This window comes from Panthera onca, chromosome A2 (genome assembly GCF_046562875.1).
Source record: "Panthera onca isolate mPanOnc1 chromosome A2, mPanOnc1 haplotype 2, whole genome shotgun sequence".
In the NCBI taxonomy this organism is placed as follows: Eukaryota; Metazoa; Chordata; class Mammalia; order Carnivora; family Felidae; genus Panthera; species Panthera onca.
Genome location: NC_138340.1, coordinates 54795209 through 54819339, shown reverse-complemented (window position 1 = coordinate 54819339; position 24131 = coordinate 54795209). Strand labels below are relative to the sequence as shown.

Here is a 24131-nt window from a genome sequence, read left to right as displayed (position 1 = left end):
AGTTGTTTTCTTTTTTTTTTTTTTTAATGTTTATTCCTTCATTTTGAGAGAGAGAGAGAGAGAGAGAGCGCATGAGCAGGGAAGGGGCAGAGAGAAGGAAAGAGAATCCCAAGCAGGCTCCTCATTGTCAGTGCAGAGCCTGGTGCAGAGCTCGATCTCAAGAACCATGAGATCATGACCTGAGCCGGAATTAAGAGTTGGGGATGTTTAACCAACTGAGCAACCCAGGTGCCCCAAGTTAGTTTCTTTCTATTCCTGCTTTGCTAAATGTTTTTATCATGGAGTGTTGAGTTTTGGGAAATAATTTTTCTCTATTAATTGAAATGATCTTGGGTTTTTTTTTCCCCCTTTCATTCTGTTTAATGTGGTATATTTAACTGATTAATTTTTATGTGTCAAACTATCCTTGCATTCCAGGAATAAATCCCATTTGGTCATGGTATATAATATTTTTAACAAGCTGCTGATACCAATTTGCTAGTATTTTGTTGAGGAATTTTGCACTGATATTCATAAGGCATACTGGGCTGTAGTAATGTGTGTCTGACTCAGATGTCAGGTAATGCTAACCTCATAGAATAAATTTGGGAATGTTCCTCCTTCCTCTTCATTTTTTTTGGAAGAATTTGAGAAGAATTGTCATTAATTCTCCTTTAAATGTTTGCTAGAATTCACCTGGACTGGTCCAGGGCCTTTTTTTTTTTTTTTTTGAGAGAGGTGTTGATTAATGTTTCATTCTTATTATAGATCTATTCAGATTTTCTTTTCTTCATGAGTCATTGTTGATAGGTTTGTATGGCTCTAGAAATTTGCCCATTTCATTCGGGTTGCCCAGTTTGTTGGCATGCACTTATTCATAGTACTCACTTAGAATCCATTTTATTTCTGCAAAATCAGTAGTAATGTTTCCAGCTTTCATTTCTGGTATTAGATATTTTTGACTTACCATTATGGATGAAGAAATTTTAGTTTTCATTTGGCACCTCACATTCCCATCTTTCTTCCCCCCTTAATCTTCTCGTTAAATTGTATTCTCTTTGCATTAATTAATGTTCTATTACCCAATTAGGACACTGGTACACATACTTTTCTTAGTATCTCCAATAAGTTCTAAAACCCTGTTTTCTGTACAGTTACATCAGAGGAATTTTCAGTTTCCTTTTTTTTTTTTTTTTTTTTTTTTATGAAAACATTCCTTGTAAAGCCCTCTGACCTCTTGCTGTAGTCCTTACTGATTGCTTTTTGAACCTGCTACACAGCTGTTGTCCTTGACTTCTCTCTTATTTTGGATTCTTTAATTCATGTTTTTTCCTTTAAAAAAAAAAGGGGGGGGGGGAGAAAAAATTCTCCAATAGCTTCCTAGGGTGCATCAGAGATGAATTCTTTTTACATCTTACACGATTGACTCTTGAATAACATGGATTTGAACTGCTCAGTTCTACTTATCTGTGCATTTTTTTTCTTTTTTTTTTTTTTTTTTTTTTTTTTTTTTAGTAAACACAGTACTGTAAATGTATTTTCTCTTGTGATTTTTTTTTACTTTTAAAATTTTTATTTTATTTTATTTTATTTTATTTTATTTTATTTTATTTTAAGATTTTAAGTAATCTCTACACCCAGTGTGGGGATCAAACTCATAACCCTGAGATTAAAAGTAACATGCTCTTTGAACTGAGCCAGCCGGGTGCCCCCTGCCTTATGATTTTGTTGTTGTTGTTGCACATATAGCATACAAAGTATGTACTAATCAACTGTTTATGTTATCAGGGTGGTTTTGGGTCAGCTGTAGGCTTTTAGTAGTTAAGTTTCAGGGAAGTCAAAATTATACGTGGATTTCCAACTGTGTGGGGAGTTGACACCCCTAACTCCTACATTGTTCAAGGGCCAACTGTATATCTAAACATGTCTTTATTTACCCCCACATGCTTGATGGATAGTTTGACTAGGAATAGAAATCAGAGTTTTTAGAAAATAATTTTACCTCAGATTTTGAGGCATCCCTTTATTGTCTTCCAGCTTTCAGGGTTGGTTTTAAGAAGGCTATATGTATTTTTGATCCTTACTGGTGACCTTCTATTTCCCCCTCCTTTTCTCTCTCACTATTTCTTTCTTTTTCATTCTCTCTTGATTTTACACTCCCCTCCACCCCTGTTAAGATTTTTTTCATCCCTGTCATTCTGAAATTTCACATTACCTCTTAATGTACTTATTCTTTCATATGTTATACTGGTACTCAGAAAGTCCTTTCAGTCTAGGAAATTATTTTATACCAGTTCTCTTTCGTTCTTTGTTGTTTTTTTTTGTAAATGTTTATTTATTTTTGAGAGAGAGAGTGAGAGAGAGAATGAGCAGGGGAGGGGCTGAGAGAGAGGGAGGCACAGAATCCGAAGCAGGCTCCAGGCTCTGAGCTGTCAGCATAGAGCCCAACACGGGGCTTGAACTCATGAACTATGAGATCATGACCTGAGCTGAATGAAGTCAGATGCTTAACCAACTGAGCCACCCAGGCGCCCCGTCCTTTGTTATTTTTCTAGTCTCTTTCCAGAACTAATTAATTGGAATTTGGATCTCTTAAACTAACCTTTTCATTTACTCATCTTTTCTCCTATTTCCAACTCTGTCTACTTTGTCTGTTTTCAGGGATATTTCCTGATTTAGATCTGTCTTCACAGGGGCACCTGGGTGGCTCAGTCAGTTAAGCATCTGACTTAGGCTCAGGTCATGATCTCACAGCTCATAAGTTCGAGCCCTGTGTCAGGCTCTATGCTGACAGCTCAGAACTTGGAGTCTGCTTCCGATTCTGTGTCCCTCTCTCACTCTGCCCCTCCCTGGCTCATGCTCTGTCTCTCTCTGTCTCTCTCTCTCTCTCTCAAGAATAAATAAACGTTAAAAAAAAAAAAAATAAAAAGGTGTAGCAAATCCAGATCCAAAGTACAAAATCATCATAGTTAGCAACTGCCACTGGTTTTCCACCGAAAATAGCAAGTTCTTTTCCTGAGTCCCCCTCATAGTGGTTCCTATGGACCACAGAGGTCATGAACCTCTGAATGCTCTGTCTCTACATAGAGCTGTTGGAAGTTCTGTGAAAGGCACAGAAAGACAGAAGAAATGGCAGCACCACACCAAGTTCTCCACTCACTGAGTTGGTTTCCATTCCTTCTTCTGTTTTCTGTCTTCCTGAAGTTTGTTAGTATTTGTGATCCACTGCCCTCTTCTTGACTATCCTTTTTGTCCTTGTGGGTCTGTACATTTTTTTATCCTTTATTCATACTTAGATTTGGTAAAGGAATAGAGATGATAAATGCATGTGGAATGTATTTGCTGTATTTAATTGGAAGTCAAGAAAAGTACTTGGAATTGAAATTCTTCATAGGCGCTCCAAAAATACTCGTTCATTTATCCATTCAACAAGTAGTTAAGGGGTGCTTACAGTGTGCTGTGTACTAGGCATTGTTCTGATTTTCAAGATGAACATTCTGCTCACGTGAAGTTTCTATTCTGTTGGGAAGGAAACAAACATCTAAACAAGTAAAATGTCAAGAGAGTGATAAGTGCTATAAAGAAAAGGGAAGAGATAGAAAGTGACAATATCTAAGCACATTCAGGGAAGACTCTTAGAAGGTTAGAAGGTGACATTTAAATGGAGACCTGAATGAAGTAAGAGTGATCCTGGTGAGTATCTGGGTGTGGGGTATATTCCAGGCAGGGAAGAGGGGGAGCATGCTTTGTACAAGTGACACTCAAACTTGCTTAAGTGAAAAAAGATTTGTTGGAAGGATATTCACAGAACTGAATCTCAGGATGTACGATCAGGCTGTATGGAACCAGGAAGCTGTCCAGTAACATCTCTTTCAAACTCCTTCTGGGGACACATGATCACTCCTCTTTGCTTTGTTCTGAGAGTCAAATTTATATCCTCTCTCCAAGGACTAGCTTTTTCTGCTTCTGTGTTCTCCAACAATTTGGGCTTATATGTGGCATCAAATCAAGCTGTTACCCTATATGATCTTATAACTTTACTTCATATCACTCTCTTCTATAAACATGGCAGATCTTTCCATTTACTTGTTTTCTTTATTTTTTTCATAAAGATATAACATTTTTTTATTTGCTTCCTAATACATACTTTATGTTCTGTGATGCTGTTTACAAGTATATTAAACTTTTTATTTTCCAACTTTGCTGGTATATAGAAATGCAAGTTTATAATTTTTTTAATTGAGCAGCCTTTCTCTTATTCTAATAATTTCGCTATATGTTCATTTGGATTTTTTTTTTTCTTTCTAATCCTTATGTTTTTGTCTTGCCTTACAATCCTAGCTAGATCTCCAGTACATGTTGAATAGAAGGAACAGGTGGCATTGCCTTGTTCCTCATCTTGAAAGGAATGCTTTCAACAATTAATTAGATATGATGTTTGTATGAACATTTTCTCTTTATCAGTCCAGGACATTCTCTTCTGTTCCCAGTTGGAGGAAAAGTTGTTATATACTCAGCAAATGTTGGATTTTATCACCTTTTTTTTCCCCCCTCTGGCACCTTAATTATCATATGATTTCTCTCTTGACTGGCTACTGTAGTGAATTAGATTGATTTGTAATTTTAAGCCCATCTTGATTCTGGGGTTAATCTCAAACATGATTTACACACACACACACACACACACACACACACACACATTTTGGATTCAGTTTGCTAACACTGTTTAGGAATTGTCTATCATGTTCATGAGTAGGATTGACTTTTAATTTTTCTTATGTTTTGGGGGGCACCTGGGTGGCTCATTTGGTTAAGTGTCCGACTTTGGCTCAGGTCATGATCTTGCGGTTCGCGAGTTCGAGCCCCACATCAGGTGCTGTGCTGATAGTTCAGAGCCTGGAGCCTGCTTTGGATTCTGTGTCTCCCTCTCTCTGCCCCTCCCCTGCTCACACTCTCTGAACAATAAATAAATGTTAAAAATTTTTTTTTATGTTTCGGTATCAAGGTTAGCATAGCCTCATAAAGAGAATTGGGAGTAAGTCCCTTCCTTTTCTACTTTTTGTAATAATTTATGTAAAATTGGAAATTTTTGGTTCTTGAATGCTTACAGAATGCACCAGTAAAACTACTAGGGCATGGAAAGATTTTTAACTATTGTTTCAGGTTCTTTAATGGCTAAAGGACTATTCAAATTTTTTATTTGTACTTCACTCAGTTTTAATAAGTTACACCTTTTTCTAAGAATTTGTTTTGTCAAATTTTCAAGTTTATTGGCATTCTGTTCAGAATATATTTGTTTTATATTTTAACATTTGAGGCAACTCTAGTTACAGCCCTCTTTTATTCCTAGTATTATTTGTGTATCTCTTATTTTCCCTTTGATTGGTTTCACCAGAGAGCTATTTTATCTCTGATTAGTTTCTGTTTTTATTATTTTCTTCTGCTTTTTGGCCCTTATTTTGGTATTCTTTTTGTAAGTTCTTAGGATGGATCTTAGCTTATTGATTTCTTAGCCTTTCTTCTTTTCTAATACAACAATTCAGCTATCTATTATCTTCTAGGTAGAGCTCTAGCCATATCACTTCCACGCAGCCAATGGTTATCTTCCTATCATTTAGATTGATTTGCAGTTTGTAGAATTTTCTATGAAAGAAATCATACAGTATATATACCCTTTCTTATCTGGCTTCTTTCATTCAGCATCATTATTTTCAGACTCATCCATGTTTTATATGTATCGGTACTTCGTTCATTTTTTATAAAAGTGTATCCATTGTATTGCAAATTTTCTTTAGCCTGAATGGATAAATACTTTTATCCTAAATGGATAGACATTTAAGCTGTTTCCCTTTTTTTTTTTTTTTTTTTTTTTGCCTATTACAACTAAACATGTTACGAACATTTTTTTAAATGTTTATTTTTGAAAGCGAGAGAGACAGAGCTCAAGCAGGGGAGGGGCAGAGAGAGAGGGAGACAGAATCTGAAGTAGGTTCCAGGCTCCACACAGCCAGCACAGAACCTGATGTGGGGCTTGAACTCACAAACAACGAGATCATGACCTGAGCTGAAGTCAGACGCTTAACCGACCAAGCTACCCAGGTGCCCCTGTTATGAACATTTCTGTACAAGTGTTCATGAGAACATAGGCTTTCATTTCTCTTGTGTAAAAACTGCCCACTTGATTTCCAAAGTAGTTGTACCATTTTGTATTCCTTCCAGCAGTATACAAAAGTGCTACTTGCTCTACAACCCTGCCAGTACTTGGTGTGGTCAGTCTGTTTAATGTCAGGCATTCTCGTAGATGTGTACTGGTTCCTCATGGTAGTTTTAGTTTCCATTTCTCTAATGACTAATGTTGAGTATCCTTCATGTGTTTATTTGCCATGCATATATCATCTTTCATCTGTTGAAATCTTATGCCCATTTTTTTAAATTGTTTGCTTTCTTATTCAATTTTGAGAGTTCTTTGTGTATTCTGGATTACATGTCCTTAACAGGTTTCCAAATACTTTCTCCTAGTCTGTGGTTTATCTTTCATTCTCTTAACCATGTCTTTTGAAGAACACAAATTTTTTACTTTGATGAAGTCTAATTTATCAGTTTTTTTTTTATGAATCATACTTTGGATGTCCTACTAAAAATCTTTACCTAACACAAGATCACAAAGATTTTCCCCCTTGTTTTCTCTAGCAGTTTTATAGTTCTAAGTTTTACATTGATAATTATCTTTTTTGTAACTTTTTAAACTTAATATAATCAGAAAATCTGGTCTGTATAATAACAGTTCTTGAAATTTGTTTTACTTTGGTGTGTTACCTTCCAGGGTTTTTTCCTAAGTATTTATATTCATGTATATGTCACTATAGAAGTACATTTGATCCTTAAAGAACATGGGGGCTCGGATGGTATGCCAAACCCCGCATAGTTGAATATCCATGTATAATTTTTGACTCCCCCAAAACTTAACTTCTGATAGCCTCCTATTGACTGGAAGCCTTATCAATAACATAAAATGATTAACACATGTTTTGTATGTTGTATGCATTATAGTCTTACAACAAAGTAAACTAGAGAAAGAATGCTATTAAGAAAGTCATAAGGAAGGGAAAATACATACACAGTATCACACTGCATTTATTGTAAAAAATCTTCATGTAAGGGTACTCATGCACTTCAAACCCATGTTTTTCAAGGGTTAAGTGTTTATAGATTTTTAAATTTAGCATAAATGGAACCACACTAGATAAGATGTTCTATAAGTTGCCTTTTTTACTTTGTCTCAAATATAATGATTGATTTTCAAAATAGTAGCATTTTATATTCCTACCAGTAGTGTACAAGAGTTCCAGTTACTCAAATCTATATAATTCTTTTTACTATCATGTAGTATTACATAAATTAGAGCTCTATTTATGTAGCCACTCCACTATAGAAGCACATTTTTGAGTTGTTTCCAGATTTTCCCAAACATAAATAGTGCTACAACGAACATCTTTGTATATGATGCCTTGTTGGGCTCACATGTTGGGTGTATTTCTCTAGACCAGAAGTAGAATCACTGATTCAAAAGCTATCTGGGCAGAATGTTACCTTCCAAGTTTTTGTGGGGTTTTGGTTTTTTTGTGGTTTTTTTTTTTTTTTTGACAGTTAACAATCATATAGCTTTATATACAAGAAGTAGCTGGGCCACTGATAAACTCTGTTGTTAATTCAGCAAGCATTCATTGAGTACATACCATGTGACCCTTCCTTCAAGGAGTTGTCTGTTCCTTCAGACCCAGCACCCCCTTTTTATTGCAGTGTTTCTTAATGACTCTTTTACTATACCAAAGTGATACTCATAGTAAATATATCCATTAATACAGAAATAATTTACAAAAATCAGTATAGTACAATAACTAAATTCAAGAGAAATAAAAAGAAGCAAGTTATTAAAAAGTAGTATGTATTTCATGTAAATACTTGGGCATAGCTATCATAGAAGATGTAATGGAAAATTCAGATAGTTGCACAGACGTAAGCTATGAGTTAAGGGTAGTAAAGTGAAGCTGTTTTGTAAATGAAATATACACAGTGGACTTAGAATAAAACTAGTGTTATAAGTAAGACAACTTACTGGTAGTATGGAGAGGGAAAAAGAGTTGATAAGTGGAATTGTCAAAAAGGAGAAAATGATGAAGCATGATGCCCTTGTAGATATGACATACCTTACGTAGAAGGATTGTGCCAAAATAATTTCCTATGATAAGTATGTCTTGGGGAAAATAGTAACGTTCTATCATAGAAAACATCTCCTTTCTTGAAATCTCACTGCATTTGAGGTATATGTATACCTTTAGTGCCTCATACTTTTAAAAAGATTTTGGAGACTGTAGCCTTTTATTGGTCACAGAAAATGGAGGATTAGAAATGAAACCATCTTGTCTATAAACAAACAAATGAACATTTGCATAGGAGATAACATCTTATTCAGGGTGATAGGTTTAGCATTGTGCATTGGATTTCGTCAGGGAAATTTTAGTAGGAATGCTCTGTATTTATATAATGCTTTGTACTTCATTGCCTCATTTTAATCCTCCCATTATTCTGTGAAGTAAGAGGTATCCACCTCAGTTTTACAAATGTGTAAGCAGAGGCTTAGAACAATTAAGGGACTTGTCCAAAGCCACCCAGACAGGAGCTGGTGTTCTAAGTGTAATGAGTTTCCCTGTAACTAGCTGCCTACCAGGATGATTCAGTTTAGATTTGTAGTTGCAGAAATATAGCATGGTTTTAAAATATCTTCAGTAGCAGTCCTTCAAAGGACATGGAGACCGAGAATTCTTTTTCACAGTAGAATCTCATCTTACAAAAAAATATATATATTTTCCTGAATGCGTAGAAAAGTTTTTCTTTTTAAAATGAAGAAAAGTATGAAGAACACTCATTATATCAGACTTGGGGTAGAAAATAAGATCATTCATAATACCAAATTCTAGCAATATTTGCTGGTTTTAAAAGGTAACTTTTTTGGAAATTTTTTTTTTAATTGATTATGAAAGTGGTAAAACATGCTGGAAAATTTGCAGAGGAGAAAAGAAAGCCATATTTCTATATTTGAGCACATCTTAACACTATCATTTTATTACTTGATCACTTCTTGTATAAAATAACAACCATTTCCACCTCGGTCACCCTTTGTCCCTCTTACATCTTACTTTTCTCCAAAATGCTTATCATTATCTAAAAAACATAGGGGCACTTGGGTGGATCGGTTGGTTAAGCTTCTGACTTCAGCCCAGGTCATGATCTCACAGTTCGTGAGTTCAAGCCCTGCATCAGGCTCTGTGCTGACAGCTCTCAGAGCCTGGAGCTTGCTTCAGAGTCTGTGTCTCCCTCTCTCTGCCTCTTGCCCGCTCACACTATGTCTCTCTCAAAAATAAATAAACATTTAAAAAATAATAAAAATAATAAAATAAAAAACATATATACTTTTTTATTTATCACAATAGAATGTAAGTTGCAGAAAGGCAGGAACTTTGTTTCACTTGCTGTTTGTCTTCCCAGTGTAAAACACTTTCGAGTGCCTGGAACATAGTAAGCACTCAATATTAAGATTTCTTTATTGAATGAATAAGCATATTCTTTTTTGGTCTTCTTTTCACATGCACATCATCCAGCTGTAATCAGTGTGCACACCTAGATTGTTGTTTGACAGAATAAATGTAAATATCCTTTCCACAGGTTGCTACATAGCCTGCATAACCAACATTTTTCATAGCTACATAATATTGTATCAAGGGAGCATAGAATAATTTACTAACCTATCTCCTAGTTTGGGACATTTAAGTTGATTCTGACCTTTAGGTTAAATACATCCATTCTTTACCAGTTGAGGGTGCCGAAAACAAACAAGAAAAACCAGCTGTTGCTGATTTAAAAAAAAATAGGATTCCTAAAAAACACGGAGTTAAACTATGTGTGGGGAAGGATTGGATTAACTTGACAGAGTTACAGGAGGACTAGAAATATAGCTTTGCAGCTATGAAAACAAATCTCCCCAAACAGCCAGTTTGGTGAAGCTATGGCTATACACCACAACACTGCCTAGGCTGGCCATGGGGTTCCTGCTGCCAGTAGTCTCAGCACGAACATCTGATCAACCCGCTGCCCACTAAGGTAAGCTAGACCTGCAAGTATCTGGCACTTTCTGCTTCTACAGTTGAAGGTGGGCTCTACTTTATCCAGACCCCTGAGAGAGGGAATTCCTGTATTCCCTAGAAAAATAATTTAGGAGCACACACTGATAAAGCCATTTCTGTATTTAGGATAGTTTATATAAGGTGGATTCCCAGAAGTAGAATCACCAGATCAGAGGGCGTGTACAGATTTTTATGATGAGAAGAACAGACCTATTGACCTGAACAGTTGGGCCTTGGAGCTTTTTGCTTCTTTGTATTAATCTTTCATTTTACACATCACTTATTAGCTTTACTGAATGTTACGTTTCTTAGAACTTTAAATAGTTGTTGAGGTAGGGGGACTTTTAGTTTCCTTTTTAAAAAAGGAGAATCCTTAGGGCACCGGGTAGCTCAGTTAGTTGAACGTCCGACTCCAGATTTCAGCTCAGGTCATGATCCCAGGGTCGTGGGATCAAGCCCTGCATCTCAGGCTCCATGCTCTCTGCTTTAGATTCTCTCTCACTGTCCCCCACTTGAGCACACACGCTCTCTAATGTAAAAAAAAATAGGTAAAAAGGAGAATCCTCTCTCTTTTTTTACTCCTGAATTAATTTTTCCCTTTTAGGTTGGGATGCCTAGGTTTGTGCCAGAACCTAAAAAATAGGTGGCATATTCCTTTAACTTGGATTGTTTTAAGTTAGTACGTATACAAACTTCTGTGGAGTAGAAATTCATTGTTTATAACACAGTGAACTTACTATTAAAAATTTCCTTACTCTATCAGTTCCCTCCTCTTATCCTATATAAAAGTAAATATCCCTAAAACCTCTTTCTTCCTACTCCCCCCCCCCCCCCGGCTTTCATTTGTTTTGTCTGTTTTTGGTGATTGGCCAGCATTCACTTTATATTAGTTCTTTGCCCAGGTATTGAAACAGGTAGTTAAGTTACATGTCAAACAGAAGGCTACAGCTTGGCTTAGAGACAGGTGCTCTTGTCTAGCAGCCAGAGGATCTGAGTATTAGTTACAGCCCCACCTCTAACAGTGACCTCAGAAGCTCTTTCCTCTATGGCCTGCGGGGGAGGGCTGACACTGAGACTTGAGCCATTCCGTGGCCAGTTACTACATACAGCATCCTCATTTGCACAGACTACATGTGCTCACCTTCCTGCGAGTATGAGAGGCTACAGGGGCTAGAACTCTGACCTGTACTCATAAGCCTGGCACATATTGGGTGGGTGTAGTAAAATATTTGTTAAATGTGCCCAGTGCTATTATTCTTGTGATTGTTATGTTGCCTTCCCTTTGAATGGTATAGTAGTTTGCAAAGACCCCATGTCTTTAAAAATGTTGGCTTGATGTACTGTGAAGTTGAAAATGCTATATGCAGAATGTGGTATTTCTGAGTTCTCCAAATCTTACCTCCACTCTTTATAGTTTTAGGACTGTTTTGAGTTGGTTAGATTCCATGGTAACATGCTCTCAGGAGCTCTCAGTTCAGGAAAGGTGGTCTTTAAGGGGAAGCTGGTGGGGCGGGGGGGGGGGGGGGTGCACATTTAGCAAAGGCAGCAACCTAGGTGAAGGGAGAACTTTGTAAAGCAAAGTACATCTTCCCTAGAAGCAATTAATCATATTATTAGACAAACTGCTTTAGCAGCTGGTGAAACGGCAGGAACATGTCAATTTTGCTTCCTTGGTTACAGGGAGTGATAGTGTACTTGACCTTCAGCAAGCAGGGTCGTAGAGAGGGCATCTTTAAACAGCTCTGTCTGGTTTTGGTGAATGGAATCTGCACTGGTGGTTTGAAAGCAAATGCCTGCGCTTCCCCAACCAACCCTTTTGGTGGGGCTCTCTGGCCTGGGAGGTTGCTGAGGAAAAATGTAAATAAAGCTGGAGGGAGCCATTGGCATGGTAAGTTTTAAGGGTCCTAAGAACAACAAGACTGCAATTTTGAAGCCTGTTCTCATTCTCTGTGTTTCTGGGGGAAGCCTCCTTGAAAAGCAGTATGTTTCATAGGTACTTGTTTTTAGAGCAGTTGGCAAAAGAACAGTGGATTTAAATGCCTGGTATGTATATGAAGGAATTCCATTTAGTGTCTGTTGCTGTGCTTATTAGCACCCAGCAAGTTATGTCTTCGTAGGAACTTGTATTTGATTATGCTGGTTAAGTTAAATAGGGCAAAAGCTGCTTCCTTGTTTGTTTTCAACAGATTGACCTGCTTATGAACAGAGAGTTGCTCTTAACACCTCATTGTTTTTATATAATGTGGGTGGGTAGTGGTTGTTGACTGTGTGGATCTTTGTTTTTGTGCCAAGAAATTTAGGGTTATAGTTCTATCTTTTTAAACATTATCAACTGGAAAATTTAAAAACTGGTTAATCAACTCTGATATGAATCAGTGAGGCTGATTTGTAATGTTCAGTTTTGAATCCTTAATTGACTTTAGTTTAAAGAAGAGCCTGGGACTTACCAGTCATCAAGATAATTTATTTTTTAGGAACACAGCACACTGGCATTGTAAGGTCCTAATCCTTTGTATGAGGTGAGCAATGAGCACTTTGAAGATCAACACTCCTGTGCACTCTGGTGCAAGTTGCAGCACAAAGAGGACTTAACTCTGCCCATTGACCCTCACTACACTTACTATTTAATGGTCCTTTGAAATAAAAGGAGGGTGTGGTACATTTCAATTCAGGCTGGAGGTAAAGTGCCTTTACCCTACTTAGGCATTTACTTTGTTCATAATTTCACTGGGAATGTTGAGAAGTCAGAAGTTTGTGGTTGAGATTCGTAACATATTGGGTCTGCATGATCTGTTTTTTTCACAGGGTGTGAACTTGGTTGCCCTATTAATAACCCATGGGAATGTTGCAGCCAAAACTCAGAATAAATTATAGATTTAGAAACTCTTAATATTTGCTCCTTAGCTCAATGCTGTGGGCATTCTTTTCAACCTAAATGTCTATCTTTTAGCATGTAATCACCATAGAAAATTTTCCTAAGAATTTATTCCTTTAAAAAGTGCTGCTACAGCAATGCTTTCTTATAATGGAATAGAGAAGGTTCTCACTCCAGGGTGAAAATGTATGAACTTTCCCATCAGCCTCATAAACCCAGGTGTGTCAGTGAAAGCCTGTACGCCTTGGTTTATGTAATAAACTGCCAGGGCAGGTGTTGTGCAGTACCTGCAGGATGTCTAATTAGCAGACAGGCATAAGAGTGGAGTAAGAGAAAAAAAGGTCTTGGCACAGTTTAGGACCAAGGACTATAAAACAGATTTCTTACTCATTCCTAAAGTTAGGAAGTGTTCATTCATTAAGCAAGCATTGTGGCCCTAAAATGAACCTAGCCTTGGGAAAAAAGGAAAAGTAGGAAGTGTTTCCTACTGCCCTCTGAGGTAGACTTAAGCAGTTACAGTAGGTGCCTTGTGGAGAGTGCTGAGATGCAGGAACTCTCGGCACCTAGAACAGAACATGTATACCAACCTGAGGGATCAGAAAAGGCTGGCCTGAGGAGCAGGGCTTTTATTAAACTCATTAGACTGTAAATATTTGTATGTTGGGGAAGCACAATCCACTTTACAAAGGATGCAAAATAGAAGAGCTGATTTTTACCCTTTTAAATGTGAGTCAAGAGACCATGCCCTGGAACACCTATGTCCAAACATACTTTCACACCTTGCTTGTGATTTAATTGAGTCCTTTGGACTGGCAATTTTTCCTGTCAAAGTGCAGGTGCTCTGGCCAGGGTGCACACACCTGGGTATTGCCAGGCATTTATATTTTTCATTCAGTATGAATTAATGATCCTGTCCTTTGCAACTTGAGCAGACTGAGGGAGTTGAAAGTAGGCTAAGGCAGAGGGCCAAGACTGATATCGGGCACTGAAAAGATAAGCAGGAAAGGATGGAAAGGAGATGCTTCCACTCGTCAGAAATACATCTAATATTTTTATGTCCTGTTACCAAATTGACTTCCTACAACTGTGCTAAATGATACTCAACAATATGCTTCTGGAAAAAAAAAAGTATATTCCCCACCTTGATGTGTGTTTATAACATCAGGCTCTAAATTCACACAGCTGCAAGAATTTCTGAGCAGTCCCATCATGGCAGGACTTTGCCTTCAAGCCAGATCATATCTAAACTGCCCCTGCTGCCACTAGAACACACCTTCTCTCTAAAGGCCACGGGAGTGGGGGACCCCAAGTATTTTCCCATTAACCTGTCACTTTCAGAGTTAATCATCCCTCTAATAAATATGAGGGATATTTTGGGTTGTTCATCCAATCTGAATTTATTACTGAACTACCAGGCAACATTGCCAACATGATCTGTACTGCGTCTCAGACAAATTTGTAGAGGCCTTACCCAACCTGTGCTTCTTCCACTATAGCTGTCCATCTTGCCCAACAGATGCTAGAGGGGAGAACTGCTTTTGATTGTACAACAGCATGCAGCAAGCTCTAGTGTGGCACAGGGTTAACACATAGCAGGTTCAAGTGAAGCACAGACAAGAGCTTCTTTGGCTTACTAACATAGAAACCTTCTTTGAGACCCGATGAAATACTTTTTGAATGCTGTTACTCTTTCTTTTTTTTTTTTTTTTTAGTTTATTTATTTTGAGAGAGAGAGGATGCAAGCAGGGGAGGGGCAGAGAGAGAGGGAGAGAGAGAATCCCAAGCAGGCTCTGCACTACCAGCGCAGAACCTGATGCGGGATTCGAACCCACAAATCGTGAATGACGTGAGCCAAAACCAAGAGTTGAATGTTTAACCAACTGAGCCACCCAGGCATTCCTCTTTTTTATTATAACCATCCTAAAATGCATGGGAAATGATATCTTAATGTGGTTTTGATTTACATTTCCCTAATGATTAATGATGTTGAGCAATTTTCTTCTTCGGCTTATTGGCCATTTGAATATTTTCTTTGGAGAAATGTCTGTTCAACTCTTTTGCCCATTAAATTTGGGGAGGGGGTGCCTGGGTGGCTCAGTTGGTTGAGCATCCGACTTTGGCTCAGGTCATGATCTCGCTGTCTGTGGGTTCAAGCCCCGCATCGGGCTCTGTGCCGACAGCTCAGAGCCTGGGGTTCTGTTTCAGATTCTGTCTCCCCCCTCTCTCTCTCTGCCCCTCCCCCACTCATGCTCTGTCTCTGTCTGTCTGTCTCTCTCTCTCTCTCTCTCAAAAATAAATAAACATTTTTAAAAAATTTATAAAAAATTTTTTTTTTTGTAGGGGTACCTGGGTGGCTCAGTCAGTTAAGTGTCTAACTTCAGCTCAGGTCATGATCTCGTGGTCTGTGGGTTCGAGCCCCACATCAGGCTCTGTGCTGACAGCTCAGAGCCTGGGGCCTGCTTCGGATTCTGTGTCTCCCTCTTTCTCTGCCCCTCCCCCACTCATGCTGTCTCTCTCTCTGTCTCTCAAAAATGAATAAACATTAAAAAAATTTTTTTTTCTGTAGATGATATGAGGTAGGATTTAATACTTTTTAATAAGAACAAAAATAATTTTCTGGTCAAGGAGAGCCTCACACTAGTACAGTTTATCACATGTGACATTAATGTTTACACACTATAACTCAGATTTTAGAGAAATTTTCAGGAAGTTTGTGATAGTATTAATAGCTACTAAGTGTTGAATGGAATTAATACTTAACATTCATTGTCCCTCTCATCAATCTCATAAAGTAGTAACAATATATCCATGTTAAATTTCAGGAAACTGAAGTTTAGAGGGTTTAGGTGGCTTGCTTAGGGTGATAGTACATGTTTCAGAGCCCAGCTCTGTCTGATTCCATAGCCTGTGGTACTCATATTATGTTGATTGCTTTACAATGTTTTACAGGTAAAGTGAGTATCTAAACCAGAAAATTAGCATATTATTCAATCAGTTAAGAATTCCATATATCTGAAATTGGTAGAATTAACTCACAGGGTAACAATAGATTCAGCCAAAACTCTAACAGACTTTTTCTAACAGACTTTTTCTTGATGGGTAATCCTTGATCATATCATTTGCAAACAGATTATTTTACTCCTTATTTACGATTTGGATGCCTTTTCTTTCCTTTTCTTGCCTAATTGCTCTGGCTAGAACTTCTAGTACTAGATTGAGTAGAAGTGGTAAAAGCAGGCATCCTTGCTTTGTTCCTTATCTTAAGGAAAAACTTTCATATCTTTCACCATTGAGTATGATATTCACTGTGAGTTTTTCATATAGTTTTATTATGTGGAGATAGTTTTCTTGTGTTCCTAGTTTGTTGAGTGTTTTTATCATGAAATGCTTTTTCTCCAGCTATTGAGGTGATTGTGTGATTCTCCCCCACCCCTGTTTTAATTCTGCTAACATGGTATGTCACATTGATTTTGTATTTTGAACCTTGTGTTACAGGAATAAATCCCATTTCATGTCAAGGTGTTTAATTATTTTAGTATGCTGCTGAGTTCTGTTTGCTAGTATTTTGTTGAGGATTTTTCTATCAGTTCATAAGAGATACTGGTCTGTAGTTTTCTTGTACTGTCTTTGTCTGGCTTTGGTATCAGGATAATGCTAGCCTCATAGAAGGAGTTAGGAAGTGTTCCTGTTCAGTGTTTGGGGAAAGTTTGAGAAGGCTTAATACTAGTTTTTCTTTAAAGGTTTGGTAGAAATCACCAGTGAGCCATCAGGTCCAGGGATTTTCTCTGTGGGGAAATTTTTGATAATTGGTTCAGTCTCCTTCATAGTTATAGATCTATTCATATTTTATATTTCTTCATGATTTAGTCATGGTAGGTTTTGTGTTTCTAGGCCTTTGTCCATCTGATGCCAACAATTTTGTTGGCATAGAGCTGTTCTTAATATTCTCTTATAATCCTTATGGTTCTATAGAATTGATAGTAATGTCTTCACTTTCATTTCTGATTTTAGTAATCGCAGTCTTTTCTCTTTTTTTTTTCCTTTAGTCCATCTAGCTACAGATTAGTCAATTTTGTTGATCTTTTCAAAGAACCAACTTTTGTTTTAATTGATTTTTCTCTATTTTTCTGTATTTCTTTTATCTCTGTGATAATCTTTATTATTTCCTGTCTCCGGCTGGCTTTGGTTCAGTTTATTCTTTTTCTAGTTCTATAAGTTATAAAGTTACATTGTTCACTTGAAATCTTTCTGGTTTTTTAATCAAAACATTTATAGTTCATAAATTTACCCCTTAACACTGCTTTCACATTTGTCCTATAAATGTTTTGTTTGTTTTCATCCATCTGTAAGCTTTTTCTAATTTCCCTTATAATTTCCTCTTTGATCCAACACCAAGAATGTATTGTTTAATTTCCACATGTTTGGGACATTTCTTGGTTCACTCGCTGATGATTTCTAACTTTATTCCCTTATGGTCAGAGAAGATACCTTGTATGTTACCTGTCTTTTAAAATTTGTTGAAGCTTAACTTGTGACCTCACCTGGTCTGTCCTAGAGAATGTCCCGTGTGTACCTGAGAAATTTTTCTGAGTATTTGTTGTTTCTGGGTAAAGTGTTCTGTATAGTGTGTGGTTGGTTTGTTGTATTAAGTTCTCTATTTCTTTGCATATACTATGTCTGTCTGTTCTATCCATTATTCAGATTGGGGTATTGAAGTCTCCAACTATTTTTTTTTTTATAAAGTTTATTTATTATTTTAAGAGAGAAAGAGTACAAGTGGGGTGGGGGCAAGGAGAGGAGGAGAGAGAGAGAGAATCCTAAGCCGACTCTGCACTGTCAACATGAAGCCTAACGCTGGACTCAAACTCACAAACCACGAGATCGTGACCTGAGCCGAAGTCAGATGCTTAACTGGCCATGACCTGAGCTGAAGTCAGATACTTGACTGACCAAGCCCAAGGTACCTCAAAGTCTCCAGCCATTATTGCAGAACTATTTCTCCCTTAAATTCTGTCAGTTTTTTCTTCACATATTTTTGTGGTCTGTTATTAGATGTGTAAATGTAATTGTTACATCTTCTTGCTACATTGAAACCTTTTGTTAATGTATAGTGTCCTTCTTTGTCCTTGTAACCTTTTAAAATTTAGTTTATTTTGTTTGATATTAGTACAGCCACCTGTGGTTCTTTTGGTTACTATTTGTATGGAATATCTTTCTCCTTCCTTTCATTTTCTAGGTATTTGTGTCATTTGGTTCTATTTCTGTCTTGGTTCTAAAATGAGTTTCTTGTAGATAGCATATAGTTGGAACATGAGTTTCTATACATTCTGCCAATCTCTCTTTCGAATGGAAAGGTTAATGTATTTGCATTTAGAGAATTACGATAAGGAGGGACTTATATGTCATTTTGTTACTTGTTTTTTTGTATGCCTTATAAAGCTTTTTTTGTTCCCCATTTCTTACATTCCTATCTTTTGTATTCAGTTGATTTTTTTTGTGTGTAGTAAGATGTTTAAAATCCTTTTTCATTTCCTTTTGTATATTTTATAGCTATTTTCTTTGTGGTTACCATGGTAATTATATTTAACATCCATTCACTCTAGTTTGAATTTATACCAGCTTAACTTCAGTGATATACAAAAACTTTCCTCCTTTGAGCTCTGTTCTATCCCTTTTGGTTCATGTCACAAAATTACATCTTTGTATATTATGTGTTCCAAAACATAAACTAATAATTATTTTAAATGCATTATGTAGAAAGCAAGATTTGGAGTTCCTAACCAAACTTACAATAATACAAGCTTTTACACTAATAGTTTTTTTTTTCTTTAAACATGTTAGTCTTTTAAATCATGTAGGAAACAAAAAATACATTATAAGCCATTGTTACAATAATACTAGCTTTTATAATTACCCATGTATTTACCTTTCTTGAGATCTTTATTTCTCCAGGTAGCTTCAGGTTAGTGTCTAATGACCTTTCATTTCACTGTGCAGGACTCCCTTGAGCATTTCTTGCAGGGTGGGTCTACTGATCATGAACTCTCTCAGCTTTTGTTTATCTGGAAATGTCTTAATTTCTCCCTCACTTTTGAAGGACAGTTTTTCCAGGTATAAGATTCTTGGTTGATAGTTTTTTTTCTTTGAACACTTGGAATATATCAGCCCACTATCTTCTGACCTCTACAGTTTTTTTTTTTTTTAATGTTTATTTCTGAGAGAGAGAGAGAGAGAGAGAGAGCGAGTATGAGTGGGGGAGGGGCAGAGAGAGAGGGAGACACAGAATCCAAAGCAGGCTCCAGGCTCAGAGCTGTCAGCACAGAGCCCAATGCGGGGCTCGAACTCACAAACCGTGAGATCATGACCTGAGCCAAAGTCGGACGCTCAACCGATTGAGCCACCTAGGCGCCCCAACCTCCACAGTTTTCAGTGAGAAATCCGCAAGTAACATAATTGTTCCCTTGTATGTGAGTTACTTCTCTCTCGCTGCTTTCAGCATTCTTTGTCTTTGTCTTTTGAAAGTTTGATTATAATGTGTCTTTGAGGTCCTCTTATATAGAATTCATTGAACTACTTAGGTATTTATATTCATGTCTTTCTTCAGATTTGGGGAGTTTTCTGGCATTATTTCTTCAAATATTCTCTCTGCCCCTTTCTCTCTCTCTCCTCCTCATGGACTCCCACAGTGCATATGTTGGTCTACTTGATGGCCTGTAGGCTCCGTAACACTGGTCAGCTTTCTTCAATGTTTTTGTTGTTTTGTTTTGCTTTTCAGACTCTAATTTCCATTGTTCTGTCTTCAAGGTTTTTAATTATTCTGCTTGATCAAATCTGATTTTGAATCCCACTAGTGAATTTTTCACTTCAGTTATTTTACTTTTCAGCTCCAGAGTTTATTTTTGGTTTCTCTTTAGGATTTTTGTTTTTGTTTTTGTTTTTTTAATCCCTTTTGGGTTCTGGCTACTGCCCATCTTCCTTTAGTTTTTTGAGTAACTTTCAGATAGTTGTTTTTAAAGTCTTTGTCTAGTAGACCTGACATCAGAGATTTTTCAGCAATCATTTCTGTTGATTTATTTTTTTCTTTTAGATAGCCCATACTTTCCAGTTTCTTTTTATGCCTTGTGATTTTTTTTGTTGTTGAAAACTTGATATTTGAATCTATTAATGTGGTAACTCTGGGAATCTGATTCTCCCCCCTTCCTAGAATTTGCTGGTTTTTGTTACTGTTTTTATTTTTGTTTTTTAATGTTTAGGCTGTCTCTGTGCTAAGGATCATCCTGACGTATAAACTTAAGGACTTCTGAGGTCTTTTCTCAGACCTGTGCCTTCCCCTAGGCATGTACAGTCACTGTCTATTTTTTCCTGTATATGCATTTGCTCTTGAATGTCCTTGTCTTTAATGTTTGGATCCCAAAAGAGGAAAAACAGAAAAATAGAGGAGTGGGGAGAAATAATCCAGGACTTTAAGGCCCCTGGAAGTCACTCAAGCTAGAAACAGAGGGGCTTGCAACAATAGGGGGAAGTACAGCAACAATGGCTGTCCCTTCTTTTTCTGCACTTCTGTGGTTAGAAGTAGCAGTCAGCGACTGGAGCACACATCCCCCGTATTTGTGGAGGACAAGGATCCTTTTGTCCACCTGGGCTCCCACAAGCTGTATGCAAGCTGTTTCTGGAACATGTGCCCATGGCTTCAGAGTAGACATGGAAGATGGGCAGCTGCTACCAGCTGCTAAGAGAAGCCAAAATTGAGAAACTAACTACAGCTTATTGTCCAGGCCTTCCCCTGGGAGTTGCAAGCCTTCAAATATCCAATAGACTCCAGAGTTCCAAAATAGTTACATGAGTCAGATTCTACCTGTGCAGTTAAGGTTTGGTGGGGAGACAAATTCCTGGTGCTTCCCACTCTGCCATCTTTTTCCAGAGTCCTTCCTCTCTCGAGTTAATATTTGCTTGGATGGTATGAGGGAGGGGTCCAGTTTCATTCATATGGTATGTTGTGTCCAGTTGCTTCATCACCTTTTGTTGAAAAGACTCTCTTTTCCCCATTGAGCTGTCATGGCACTTTTGTGGAAAATCATTTGACCATATATGTGAGGGTTTATTTATGAGCTTTTTATTCATTTTTATTGGTCTAAATATCTGTTCTTATACCAGTGCCATACTGTTTTGGTTATTGTAGCTTTGTGATAAGTTTTGATATCAAGAAGTGTGAGTCCTCCAACTCAGAACAATTAATCATTGTTTTGTTGTTTTTTTTTTTTCAACAGATTTTATCTTTAAGTAATCTCTACACCCCATGTGGCATTCAGATTTACAACCCCAAGACCGAAAGTTGCATGCTCTACTGATTGAGCCAGCCAGGCACCCCAAAACATTCAAGATTGTTTGAGCTATTCTGATTGCCTTGGATTTTCATAAAAATTTTGGGATCAGCTTGTCAATTTATGCAATAAAGGCAGCTAGAGTTTTGATAGCAATTATGCTGAATCTGTAGATCGGTTTGAGTAGTATTAAGAGCTTAACAGTATTAATCTTCTGAACCATGAACACAGATGTCTTTACATTTATTTAGGCCTTCTTAAATTTCTTTCAATGATGTGTACAGTTTTCAGTGTATAAGTGTTACACTTCTTTTGATGTATTTATTCCTGTTTTTAACGCTCTGGAGGTGGGAATACTTCCTTAATTTCATTTTCTGGTTGTTCCTTGCTCTTGTATAGAAATACAGTTGATTTTTATATATTGATCTTGTATCTTCCAACCTTGGGACTCATTTACTAGTTCTAATAGTTTTTTGTTTTTTGTTTTTTAGGACTTTCTCTATGATCATGTCATGTCATGATCATATTCTCCGTAAATAGAAATAGTATTCCTTCTTTGTTTCCAAGTCTGGATGCTTTTCTTTCTTTTTCTTCCCTAATTGCTATGGCTAGAACCTGCAGTACAGTGTTGAGTTCACGTGGCAAAAGCAGACATCTTTGTCTAGTTCCTGATCTTAGGAAGAAAGCTGTCAGTCTTTCACCATTAAGTGTTCTGTTAAGCTGTGAGTATTTTATAGATACTCTATCAGATTGAGAACTTACTAGTTTCTAGTTTGTTGAATGTTTTTATCATGAAATGGCATTGGATTTGGATTTTGTTGGATGGTTTTTCTGTGTGAGATGATGAGGCTTTTGTCCTCCGTTAATATAGTGTATTACATTGTTTAATTAATATGGTGAACCGATCATGCATTTTTGGGGTAAATCCCACTTAGTCATGGTATATGATTTTTTTATATGCCTCTGGATTCAGTTTGCTAGTGTTTTGTTCAGGATTGTTACATCTATACTCATAAGGAATATTGGCCTGTAGTTTTCTTTTCTTGTGATGTCTTTGCCTAGTTTTGGTCATAGAATGAATTTGAGGAGTGTTCCCTCTTCTGTTTTTTGGAAGAGTTTGTAAAGCATTGGTTCATGATGTGCTTTTATTCAAGGAAAAGTATCTGCCCACTTCAGGTGCCCAGGTGACCACTCAGAACCTTGAACCTTGCCTTTTGGTAGGTATTGATGAAATTCCAGACCTTTGTATAACTGATGGGCTTTTCCCAGCCCCATCCCAGTGGGGCTGGGATATTGCCAGGACTCTTTCACAAGTACTGATCCCAGAAGTTTTCAGCATACTGCTGGGGTTTTTTTGCCATCCTCTATGGTGTTTGTGAGAGCCTTTCTTCTGGAAACTGTCATCTTAAAGGAGTGTTTTACAGCTGGTTTTGGGGACAGTGAAAACATTCAAATACCATTTCTAAAAAGTTACTTTAGTACTTTATTTTATGAAAGTTATATGAGCAGATTTGAAAATTCCTGTGTTTTTGTGGGGGGGTTATTTGGGGAGGGGTTGGTTGGTTGGTTTTTGCATCTTCAACATTAGAAATAACTCTTTTAAGATTGTATTTTCTTATGGCCATCCTGTGGCAGTATCTCATTGGTTTCTTTGTCATTCTGGGTCCAAATACCAAAACTACTCAAGTGTATTACTCAAAGCCACAGTGAAAGCAAGAGGCATGGTCCTCAGCTACCACCGGACATTTTTGTAAGCCCCCTTGTGATCCAGCCCATTTCTTGCCCACAGGTACCACGGACACAGACCTCTCGGCCGGAATCTCCAGGGATGACCAGCCCCTCCCCGCGCATCCAGATAATCTCCACCGACTCTGCGGTAGCCTCACCTCAGCGCATTCAGGTACTTGCACCAGTCCCACTTCGTTCCAGCCACCTGCCCAAAGGCAGACCTGCCTTCTGAATCCTTTCTAGAACAAACCTGCCTTTGAATTTCACTAAGGAGTTGTGCTTCTTGGGCCTTAAGTATAGTACAACCTCATTTATTCTTAAAAAAGAAAAAAAGAAAAGTTTACATTGATTGAACTAACTTACTACTTTTAATGCAAAAGTCTAAACTGTCTCAAATTCTTGGGATGTAGTACCATTTTATTACTTATGTGCATCCACATTGAGAGGCAGTATATCCTAGTAGTTAAGTGTATGGGCCCCCACTTGGAGTCAAGTTCAGTGCCCCACTTTCTAGCTATTTTGACCTTGAAAGTTAACTTTTCAGTGCCTTGCTTTTTTCATTTAGAAAATGTATGTGATAGTAGTACTTACCTCATAAGGTTATTGTGAGGAATCAATCAATGGGATATTGCTTGTAAAGTGCTTAGAACAGTGATTAGCACATACTGATGTTCAGTATGTACTAATTATCTATTACAATAACCATTATTACTAGTGTTATTGTTACTAATTGATATTCACTTATGGGAAGTTTAGTCTTCCCCAGGGCTCTGAAGCTGCCTCTGGCCCATTGAACAAAGGGAAGATATGTGTATTGAAATCTTAATCAACAAGCCAAGAAGAAGAGATAATATATTGATGACACAGATTAAAGACTCATAGTTACCTCAGCAAGCTGAATCACAAGGCCAAACCAAAAAACATGAACAAAGATGAATGGCAGAAAAAACATTAGTTACATAACACAAATTTGAAAGACTATCAGGCAGACAGGTAATTTGAGTGAATGAGTAAAAGGATTGCTTTCAATTTACAGTTTATTCCAAG

The 24131-nt window shown here is 37.3% G+C and overlaps 1 protein-coding gene across 5 annotated transcripts in view; it reads left to right on the top strand.

The window, feature by feature from the left end:
• NR2C2 (nuclear receptor subfamily 2 group C member 2) overlaps positions 1 to 24131 on the top strand; it is a 94792-nt gene that overhangs the window by 23024 nt on the left and 47637 nt on the right. For 4 of the 5 annotated variants that reach the window (XR_013554109.2, XM_078442734.2, XM_078442732.2 and 1 more), the window contains one exon: positions 23146 to 23256. Coding sequence is in view for 4 of the 5 variants with exons in the window: in XM_078442732.2 (XP_078298858.1) it covers positions 23146 to 23256 (111 nt within the window). In the remaining variant the exon portion in view is untranslated. Of the gene's footprint in view, positions 1 to 22429; positions 22574 to 23145; positions 23257 to 24131 lie in introns of those variants that run through there. The other variant, XM_060631853.3, reaches the window with a different exon arrangement.